General features: G+C 52.2%; 1 protein-coding gene across 1 annotated transcript in view; it reads left to right on the plus strand.

Annotated features, from left to right (window-relative positions):
• The window catches only part of Scml4 (Scm polycomb group protein like 4), a 33,539-nt gene extending 23,401 nt beyond the window's left edge, over window positions 1-10,138 (plus strand). The window contains exons 7-8 of the mRNA XM_048353737.1: window positions 6,714-6,859; window positions 8,897-10,138. Of these exons, the coding sequence (XP_048209694.1) occupies window positions 6,714-6,859; window positions 8,897-9,022 (272 nt within the window). The 3' untranslated portion in view covers window positions 9,023-10,138. The remainder of the gene's footprint in view (window positions 1-6,713; window positions 6,860-8,896) is intronic.
• Window positions 10,139-10,943: the final 805 nt, after the last annotated feature.

A 10,943-nucleotide genomic window follows, 5' to 3' on the forward strand; every position in this document is an offset into this window, starting at 1 on the left:
CTTGCCATATATCCATGGAAGGGGAAGCCCATACACTCCCTCCACCTTGCTCTAAGAACGCTCTAGATGTGCGCCCCTGGGTGGCACCACTCAGGACTTCTCTCAGACCTTGGGTGAGATCAGAGAAACCGAGCCCACAGTCCCTGCTGGCTCTCCTCCCAGCCCACAACTGAATTCTGCATGTTGTGTCTCAAGAGCCCCTGGGGCTGAGGGGTGTTTAAAAATCACAAAGCTACCTAACTTTCTCCCAGAAACACTGCTAAAGAATGGACCAGCTGGGATTCATTGCTGAGCCTTTGTGATGCACTGGAGAAAAATGAAATGATTCCGCCTTTGCAGATGCAGGAACTTTCCAGTGCTCCCCAAATTCCAGTTAACCAATGCCTTCTGCAGAGTGCTAATGGAAACCACAGATACCAGAAACTGCCTCTCAGCCAGGCACAAGATAGGGAATGCGGGTGTGGGAGGGGCGGAGGGTAAGCCAAGGATCTCTGAAAGAGCTTTCTACTTCTGTTTACATTTCATTGGCCAGAACTTAGTCACATGACCACTAGCTCCAAGGGAAACTGGGAAACGTGATTTAATTCCAGGTAGCCATGATTCAGACAGAAACAGAGGTTCTATTACAAAGGAAGACGTGGGGAAAAGATGCAGGGCATGCAAGCTCAGCAATATCTCCTTAGAAGTGTTGGTTTCCTCCATTTTTCCTCCCATGGCAATTCCTCATCTGTAGTAAATACTCTCTTCTTCCCAGAGTGGGGACCAAACCTTAGCGTTTTCAGGTTGCCTGGTCGCTTCTGAATTCCACACAGCCCCAACAAAAGGAGCCTTTCCTGAAGGCTTACATTAAGCGGGCCCATATTGAGGACAGCTCTCCAGGTCGTGTTATTTATGCTTATCTGTCATTTATCAGAACTAGGTATTAGCCAGGTGCCAGTGGCTCACACCTGTAATCCCAGCTACTCTGGAGGCTGACACCTGAAGACTGTGCTTGGAAGCCAACTTGGGGCAGGAAAGTCTATGAGATTTTTGTGTCCAATTAATCAGCAAAAAGCTGGAAGTGGAATGGTATGCTAGAGTGCCAACCTTAAGTGAAAAGGCTAAAAAGGACAGTACCCAGGCCCTGAGTTCAAATCCCAGTAGTGGCATCACACACACACACACACACACACACACACACACACACACACACACAAAGAAAACAAACAAACAAAAAAGAACTAGGGATTACTATATCCAATTTACACATGAGTGAGGTCCGTCAAGCGTTGAATTACGATGGGACTGCGACTGAGTCCAAAGCCTTTCAAACCCACCCAAGACCTCTTTGGGTGGTCTGTGCTTGTGGAATTTTGGGGATCCTGCTGCGGTTACAGGGGATGGAGAAGAAGGCATGAGAGTAGAGGCCCCCCGGCCTTCCTCACACTCTTTAACCAGGGCCTCTACATTTGCAGAGTGGGGTTCTCTGTATCCTTTGCTTGAACTTTTTTTTTGCGGGTCCTGGGGCTTTCATCGTGGCCTGGACATTGTCCCTGGGCTTCTTTTGCTCAAGGCTAGTGCTCTACCGCTTTGAGCCACAGCACAACCTCCAGCTTTTTCTGGGTGGTTTGTTGGAGTCTGGGGACTTTCCTGCCTGGGCTGGCCTTAGATCACGAGCCTCAGATTCTCAGCCTCCTGAGTAGCTAGCATTGCAGGTATGAGCCGCCAGTACCCGGTTGCTTGAGAAAACTGTGCACAGCTGAAAACGTGTGGACGTCGAGGGGCTCTGCCTTGCTGAATGGAGTGGCAGTATATTTCGGTTGGGAGGGTATTCTTACCACCCCTCCCCTACCTGCCAGCCTCTGTCCTGCTGTGGGCTCTCAGGAAGGCTCCCAGACTCTTCCCTCCACTCGGGGACTGCTCCATGCTGCTCAGAAATCGCATCCAGACTGAAATCCATTGGCATCGAGAAACCATACCTCTTCCAGAGGGCTTGGCCCAAGTCATAGACCTGGAAGAGACCTAGAAATGGATTTTCTCCCCATGGTGCTAATCAAAATAGTTTAAAACCACACAAGCCAGAACACTGCACGAGGCTGCAGGCAGGCAGGAGGGTAGGGATGGAGGCCATGACAGATCTCTTAGCCTCCTTCCTGCTCATGTGCGCATTTACCACAACCTCCTGTGCTTCTGATCTATCGACCTGGAGCAGCTGCCAGGGTCCTGTGAGGGTGTGCGTTCCCCCGACTCATTTTCCTGGGGTTTCCTGATCTCCAGTGAAGAGTCGAGAGCTCTTTCCTGCCTTCCAACCAAGGTCTAATCACCAAGAGCTGTCAAGAAGTATGAGAAAAGGAAGCTTCCAGGTTTTGCCTCTCCCAAATAGAGCATTCTCAAGCACAAGCAGGTCCAAGATTCAGAATGAAGAAACAAAATCAATCTGTCATTGTTATCACAGCCCAAATGGTTTAGATGTTGCTCTGATAGGTCATAGACACCTGGATGACGAAAAGGCCAATGTGCAGTGTCGGGGGGCTCGATGTGCAAAGGCAGAAGGTTTCACCATTCTGGGGACGGAAGAGTCGATGCAGGGAAGTGAGGGACATCACTCTGGAAGAGTTGGGGTTGGTGCAGTCAGACCAGCTTTACTCTGTCCTGATTACAAGCCCTCTTTCTGGAAAGAGGCATCGCTGATGGCTGTGCCATTCAGGAAGACAAGACCTACTGGCTATTTCTGGAATTACACCTAAGAAGACAAAGAGCAACTCGCTTTCAGTTCATCCAGGCTGTTGAATGATTTGCAACAGTAGCCCACTTCATCTACCCCACAGCCAACCTGGTATGGATTTTCCCTGGGAGAGAAGGTCCCCCTGGCCAGTCAAAGCTAGGGAACACACCAGGCCAGGGGTGTGCCTCGGGTCTGAGGATGGAAGGTGAACTGGGCAGATGTGGGCCCTGCACTCAGACAGTGGGATTCCACACAGATGTTAGCAAATGAGTGCACACATTGAGTCCACTGCCATTACTGCCAGGGGGTGAAAAGCTGGGGCAGCTGGGAGAGCCCAGCTCTCCCAGATGGAGGGGGGCTGCTGGGCCGAGTGGGGGCGTCAGGAGAAGCGCCCCAGAGAAGGGGCAGGGATCTGCGGGAATGCACAGCCAGGTGGGTGGAGACTGCGCACAAGTCATGGTGTTTGCCATGGGGTTGGCTTTTGGCTGAGAAGAACCGCAGCTCCGCTCAGCCCGCCTTCAAGCCCAGGGCCTCCCCTGGTGTCTCAGCCATGTTCCATCCCCACACGGCAGGACGGCTGGGCCTGATTGAAATCTCAGGAGTGACCAGGCATGCTCTCTGTGGTCGCCCTCACCCCGCCATGTCTTGGGAACTCTTGAGTACAAATAGTGAGACTAGAAATAGTTTAAAGAAAAAGTCCACCATGGTTGCGTAACAATGGATCTCAGCCGGCTGGTGGGCTGGTCTCTAAGAAAGATGCATTTACTAGGACCAGGGAAGAGGCTGCGCACAGATGGGGCCAGCCTTCCCTCTCCCACCCGGTCCCCTCCAGCCAACTCCAGCTGCCGGAGCCTGCGAGGGATCCAGAGCCCGAGGCAGCCCCAGGAAGGACGCAGAAGAGTCTGGACCTTTCTTCAAGGCACTTTGTGTCAGGCTTCAGCCCTGAGCTGCAGATTCACTTGGGAAACCACAAATGACGTTCACCATGTATAGACAAGGGCACGAGAGCCCATGGAGAGGGATGGGAAGCGGAAAGGAGCCCCGAGCTCTGCTGCGGGTCTTCATCCGAGTGTGTCACGTGAACACACGGACCAGGCCTTCAGCCTGGGGATGGGGGAAGAAGGTATTTCTGACTGCACACCCATCGCCAGCTCCACTCTCCCACTCAACCCCATTGTTAGCTACAATTTCCCCTGAATTATGAATGAGCCCAAGGCAATTATGTGTGTTCTCCGGGGAACGTGGAAGACAGAGAGAGCTGCGCAGACATAGTACAAGTACCTGTGTTGTGGAAGGGGCTGGGATTGCTTTTCAACTCTGACTCTCAGCTGTTCTATTTCTGCTCACGGGGAGTTGGGCTGAAGGAACAAGATTTAATTATCCATCCATTCACCACCAGGTTTAGCTTTGCATTGCTTGCCAGCCCTCGGGGGTGGGGGACCCGGGACCAAGCCCCGGGCTCCCTGCTCGGGACAGCACTGCGCTTTGCGGCAGTGTCCGCCCAGGAGTGCGATTTGTTCCATCCATCACAGCTCGCTGTTGACCTGTCACGTCTGCTTGCCCTGGCCGTGTCAGGCGCAACCCATCCATCTTCCTGACACCTTTGCAACAGCTGGGGGAGGGGGGGGATTGTTTTATTTTCTCTGTGAGCCCAGACCGCAGCAGGCAACAGCTTTGCAAACTTGCTGCTGCTGCTGTTGCTGCTGGAAAGTTCCATTTTTCTTCCTTCTACAGCAAGTTTTATGTGCTTTGGGTCGGGCGCCAGTCCTGAGGTATCACACAGGCAAGAAGCGTGGCTATGAGGCCCTTCAGAAACACTCCGGAGCCAGCCTGGCTGCTTGCCAGTCTGGAAAAGTGAAAAGTGCCCACCGCAAGCATCGGGTCCCACTAGGCACAGGGCCCACTTGCCTGTGCGATGCCTCTTCCCTCCCCCCCGACCCCCAGGCAGCTCCTCATAGACCACCCAGCCCCCTCTGCAGGGCCCAGGACAGCTGGTAAGGCCCCCCAGACCCCCAACATTGGCCTGGGGTTCCCCCCTTCCCACAAACACAGGAAATTAGATTTGACCTCTGCTCTCATCACTCTGAAATCAGTCTTGGACTAAAGACTTCCTGCCTTTGTAGTCAGATCATCCCGGGGCCACCCAGACGAGCGCCTGTGTCCCAACGGGGGACTCCAAAGACAAATGCCTGTTTTGTGACCCGCTTGTCCCCATGTTGAATGCAGATGTCCCCAAATAGGTTGAAGCCGTCCTTCTGCAAGCACGCACAGCATTCCGATGACTCTGGGGGTGCATGCTGTTCCCCGTGAGATGCGCCATGCCAGGCCCAACAAGGAAAAGGCAGGCAACCCTCAAGGTCAATCCGATGCTCAATTGATCCATCACATGGTTAGGACAGGCTCAGAAATGCAGGGCCATGTTGTTCTCAGCACTAAATGTGCACTGGCTCTTTTCAGGCACACTGAGAGGAGCAGGGGGGTGAGGGCGAAGATGGCAGAAAGCCGCTTTGTCTCGGATTAAAGGAAGGAGACAAGCACAGGCGTCTGGTAACTTAGCATTCCTCGGCGGGCCGGCCGGCTGCGTGTTTGGAGCCTCTGCCTTTTTCTAGCCTTGAAGCACGGTGAAGGCTCATCACGCAAGGCTTCGGTGGAAATGACCTCGGCTGCTTCTGCAGAGCATATTGATTCGTCTCACAGTTAACGATCCCACCTTCCAAGTGTATTTACTCGACGAAGAGCCATCAGGGGTCCATGTAATGCCTGACCCCTGTAATGAGAGGAGCACATTTGGATTTTTCACCAATCGCTAGGGATCTGGGACAGAGAAGGTATGCCATACGTGTTTGTGGAATGAACAGGGAAGTCCTTGAGGAATCAAAATCTAACTGGAGGCGATGTGACTAATTACACTAGAAAGCAGAATGCAGAAGCATCCTAGGAGAAGAACAAAGACTGGTTTGGAGTGAAAGACGGAGGCAGGTGACACAGACTGCAGGAAGGTCAGCCATGGCCCGCCTCTCGGCATGGGGCTTTGATGGATGGTGGGAAGGAGGAAGGAGAGCATCTTCTAGAGCTAAGAGTGGAAAAGGCAAAGCGGGGAAAGTATGGCCATAATTGGGCTGGATGAACACGCAGGGGCACAGGGAGCCTCCTTAGGTGGAAAAAATGGCTGAGGTCATGGCCTAGCTGTAAAGGGCCTGTTGAAACCAGGCCCTGAATTCAAATCCTGCACTATCAAGAAGTCAATCCCTAAATATTTCCAGGCATCAAATCCATGACTCTTCCTCCTTCATCGATTGTGATCATTTCTATGGGGAATTGCCTTCATAGAGCTGTTTACCAAGGGCTGGCCACCGGCAGTTGGTGGTGGGGATTGATGGTGGATGGTTGGGCGTGAATGCCCCGACAGCCTTACAAGGCTGAAGAGGTGGCCCGTGTCTACCTGGGCAGCGAGCACAGTGACATTGTTGTCTTTCGGCACAAGCAGTCAGGGCTTCTGAGGCTGAGATAGGAGTTAGCGCTTCCACTGAGACCAAGAACCAAGACCCATCTGCCCTTCCTCCCGGCACGTCTTCGTGCTCTTGGGGGGATGGGGGGGGGAAGCCGGTGGATGCAGAAAGGGCCTGCCACCATGCGGCCTCCCAGCCGCACAAAGGCCCTTCTGGCCTTCTGTCGTCTTCTCAGCCAGCCTACCCCAGTGTCAGTCGTCCAAGGCCCTGGGCCACTGAGGGAGAGAAGTGGAAAACCACCCACCCCACCCATCTGAGCGCAGCCTGTGGGAGGAAACATCCTTTCTGCGGATCCCCAGCCCAGGGAGGGCAGAGCTCCGCAGAGATGGGGAGACGGAGGCCCCGCCATGTGTGCAGGTGCTCACGGCCTTCCCTGTAGAGAGGACACAGGCCCACCTTGGCCTGAGGGCCCCGCCCAGGCCACACAGGGGCAGACAGCCTGGGGCGGCACGGAGGCCGAACCCCGCGGCTCAAGAGCTCCCCATCTCTCCTCCCACCAGCCGCCAAGCCTTCTGCAGACGGACGCGATGCCAGGAGACCGAGGAGCAGAAACCCCGCCACCTGGACAGTGGAGGACGTGGTGTGGTTCGTGAAGGACGCTGACCCGCAGGCCCTGGGGCCTCACGTGGAGCTCTTCCGAAAGCACGTATGCCTGAGGGAGGGTCCGGGAATGAGGGGGGAGGCTCAGGGACCCCCGAGACATTGAGGGGCTGTAGTCAGCGCCACAGGCCCCGGAGGGAGCCGGAGCTGGGAGGGACAGATGCACCGCGGGCGTCTCGGCAGCGCAGCCACTTGGTCTTGTTGTTAAGGGATGTTTGTCCCATCTGCTGCCTTGGGTTAGCCTTCACGAGGCTTGTCTGTGTTCCTGCCCATCCGTCCATCCGTCTGTGCCTTCAGCACTCATTTAGAGACACCTGCATTGTGCCAGGAGAACTGTGTCGGCTTCTGAACTGCTTTGAGGAGTAAACGAGAAGTCTGAGCACACAGTGCCTGGATCCCAATCTTCAGTGAACAGGTAGTGTTCCAATTATTTAGCTCACTCGGAAATAGGAAAAAGATGGCCACTGGAAAAAGGCAAAAAAAAAAAAAGAGAATACTTTGCAATCTTATTATATTAGTTTAGGGTTATTATTCTAACACATGGACACAAATATGATGGCTTAAAACGCTGCAAGTTTCTTCTTTCACGGTTCAGATGGGGGGCCTGGCCCTGTCCTCTCTGGGCTGTTTTCCTTTCTGCATTGTCTCGGGAGAATTGGTTTAGATTTACTTCTAGATTTACTATTGCCCTTTTCTATCTCCACACTGCCATCTTTAGAGCCAGTAACGTAGAGCAGAAGCCTTCCCAGGCTGCCACTTCTAATTCCCTCTCTCTCTCTCTCTCTCTCTCTCTCTCTCTCTCTCTCTCTCTCTCTGCCTCTCTCTCTGCCTCTCTCTCTCTTCCTTCCTTTCTTTCTGGTGTCAGTCCTGTGGCTTAAACTCTGGGCCTGCGCACTGTCTCTGAGCTCTTTTTGCTCAAGGCTAGCGTTCTACCACATTGAGCCACAGCGCCACTTCCAGTTTTCTGGTGGTTAATTTGAGGCCAGAGTCTCATGGAATTTCCTGCCCAGGCTGACTTTGAACCAGGATTCTCAGATCTCAGACAAAAGAAAAAGAAAGGACATCTGATTACCATTCTTAAGCATACCTTCCACTGTGATTCCCTCCACCTCTCACCGAACGTGTTGGCAGATATCTGGGATTGAGATCCTGACATTTTGCAGAGATTGCAGGTGCACTTCCCTTTCCTTCCTGTCCCTCACACCACCTAGGGAGTCCATCATGGAAGCCTGCTCTCAAACGGAGTATGCACCTACATGGACCAGGAATGGATTTGGTCATGTGACAAGACTTGGTGACCTAGGACCACACACGGGGCTGTGTCTAGACAGATTTGTGTAGGAGGAGTTCCGGGGAGGAGATTGGCTCTCTTTCTGTGTGCTTGGAGGTGGTGAGAGTCTAGACGGTGGGATAAAGAGGAAAGAGGAGGGAATAAGGCTGCTGGAGGGCTACAGACCAGCTTTGTCCTCTGACTTTACCAGGACATGAAGCGTGAATGAGGCTAGCTGTGCTCCTTTTCCCACCTGAGTGCTCATGGTAAAGTGCAACCTTTGTCCCTCATAACCTGAAAATCTCCTCTAAAGAGGAAGCGAGACCACCAGACTGGGTTCTGCATAGACATTCTGGATGGGACCATTTGAGAGACAAGTGGGAGGCATGGCCAACATCAAAGGACCGGCTTGCTTCCTCCTGGGATGAGCAGGTGCATAACTTTATGTGTGCCACCTTGTATTCTTGACAGGAGTGAAAATCACCTGAAATTTCTTACTGAGGGTACTCTACCCCTTGAACCACAACTCCACTTCTGGCTTTTTGCTAGTGAATTAGAGATAAGAGTCTCTTGGATTTTTCTGTCTGTTCTGGCTTTGAACCATGATCCTCAGATCTCAGCCTCCTGAGTAGCTAGGATTAGACATGAGCCACCAGTGCCCGGCTCTTCAGTCTAACCCTGGGACCAAGGGAATATGTCCTTCAACTAAGTCCTAGGGCTTCGCTGCACCCATAGTCACTTCAACAACAATCTGACCACTCTAACGATTTCCTCGGTTTTCTTTCTTTCTTTTTCCTGATTCTGTTCCCCCAGGAGATCGACGGCAATGCTCTGTTGTTGCTGAAGAGTGACATGATGATGAAGTACCTGGGTCTGAAGCTGGGACCCGCGCTGAAACTCTGCTACCACATCGACAAACTGAAGCAAGCCAAGTTCTAACAAGTTCTTCAAAAGCTGGACGCAAAGTGCAGCACCTCACAGCTCCACTTTGTCTTCTGCCTTACCAATGTCCAGCTGGCAACATGAAATAGATTCCCCTCCTCAAAATAAGTGGGTCTTTAAAAATATATATAATATCCATCTTTGCCTTTAAAACAAAATCAATATGGCCCTTTTTGAAAGAAGTGTCTGTGTTAATTACTTACCAAAAAAAAATTACAAGATTGTTATTTTTTAACATTCTTGGTACCTTGGTTGCTGTTGGCATGGGTGCTATTCATATACTGAGAGAGTGGGGAAATGAATGAGGTCACCTACGCCTACCACCCACTTCTACTCTCACCTGGAACCTATTTGCTCGAGCCTGGTCAGATTCCACTGGAAGCTGTCTTTTCGAGATGACGGCCTCACTTTGCACTGTCTGGAAAACTTGAATTCTTTTTGCTCTCCGGGAGCTTTTCTATTCCTACCTGAAGTTCTGTGTTTCCCCACTAGGGGGCAGACTGCTAATGAAATTTCAGGTACCACTGAAGTCAAGTGACCGTTCATTCAGAATGCAGAGGTGTTCTGTGCAAGCCCTAGCCTATATAGAAATAGAGGATGTATTCCACAGCCGGCACCACAGATTGCAACTTGGGAAGAACTAATCATCTAGAGAGTTCTAGTGCATATCCAGTGTACTGACTGTTACCCAAGCAGCAAAGACAAGAATTTGGAAGCGCACTGGGACCAGATGGGGCTTTGGAGTCCCTTCCCACTGAAGTCCTTACCCAAGCATTGATGTGTTGGCATGCAGAAGAATCTTAGTGACATTTTCCGGGGGGGAAAAAAGAAAAGAAAGATGTCTCAACGGAGCATTGCAATGGGAGAGTGTTGATTTCTCGTTACATGGCTGCGTTCTGTAGTTGTATCTGTGGCTAATTTTTCTAGTCCTCAACAAATACACAGACATGCTATTACTGGGTTTAATTTAATTTACAAATGGGTTCTCCTTCCTCGCCGTGGAGTAATAGAAAAAAATTGATTTTTCTTCTGCTTTGCAGCTGTGTCCAGGGAAGAACGATGAATCCACTTGCCAGGCTGGGGGGGGGGGGGGGGTTAAGCCTTGCTCCACGTTCTTTGCACCTTCTCCTTTCTCTCTTTCCCTCTCCTTTTGCTCATGGAAGAGGAAACATATCTTTCACACAAAGCCACTTTGGCAAAGGCGAATGCTCTTCCTTAACGGAATGTCTTTAGAGATGAAGATGAGGGGGTGAATCCCAGGACGGGGAGTGGAGGAGAGCTCGTGTCTCCTTCGGCCCAATATGGATTCGAAAGGGCTGCGGCCTGAGCAGGTCTCAGCTGGTGAGTGGGGCTGGGGGGGGGATGTTGCCCCCTGTGCTGGGACCAGCTACCCTATGCTGAACACGACCCCACATCTCCAGGACAGCCATGGGTGGGTCTTTGTGGCGACATGCTATCTCTATCCATCAGTGGAAGTGAGGAAATATTCCACGCCACGCTCCGGAGCTCACGTTCGCCATCCACATTGTACAAAGCACACCATAGCAAAAAGCTTTGTTAGGTGCACACCTGGTGGCTGGACATGGAGTGGGGCGAAGGGGCCAGTGCCCCTGGCCGTTGCTCTCCGACCCCGTGCTACCACGTCCCGTGACGCCTGAGCAGGCCAGAGTGCTGGCGGCCAGGAGAGGCACGCCCTCACCTCTAAGGAGTCTCGCTCGCTGGGCGCCAGTGGCTCACACTGGTAATCCTGGCTACTCAGAAGGCTGATATCTAAGGATCGATGTTTGAAGCCAGCTCCTGGCAGGAAAGTCCATGAGACCCTTATCTCCAATTAACCAGCAAAAAGCCAAAAAGTGGAGCTGTGACTGAAGTGGTAGAGCACCATGAGTTCAAGCCCCAGGACCTGTATGTATGCACA

The sequence above is a fragment of the Perognathus longimembris genome, chromosome 9 (genome assembly GCF_023159225.1).
Source record: "Perognathus longimembris pacificus isolate PPM17 chromosome 9, ASM2315922v1, whole genome shotgun sequence".
NCBI classification, from domain to species: domain Eukaryota; kingdom Metazoa; phylum Chordata; class Mammalia; order Rodentia; family Heteromyidae; genus Perognathus; species Perognathus longimembris.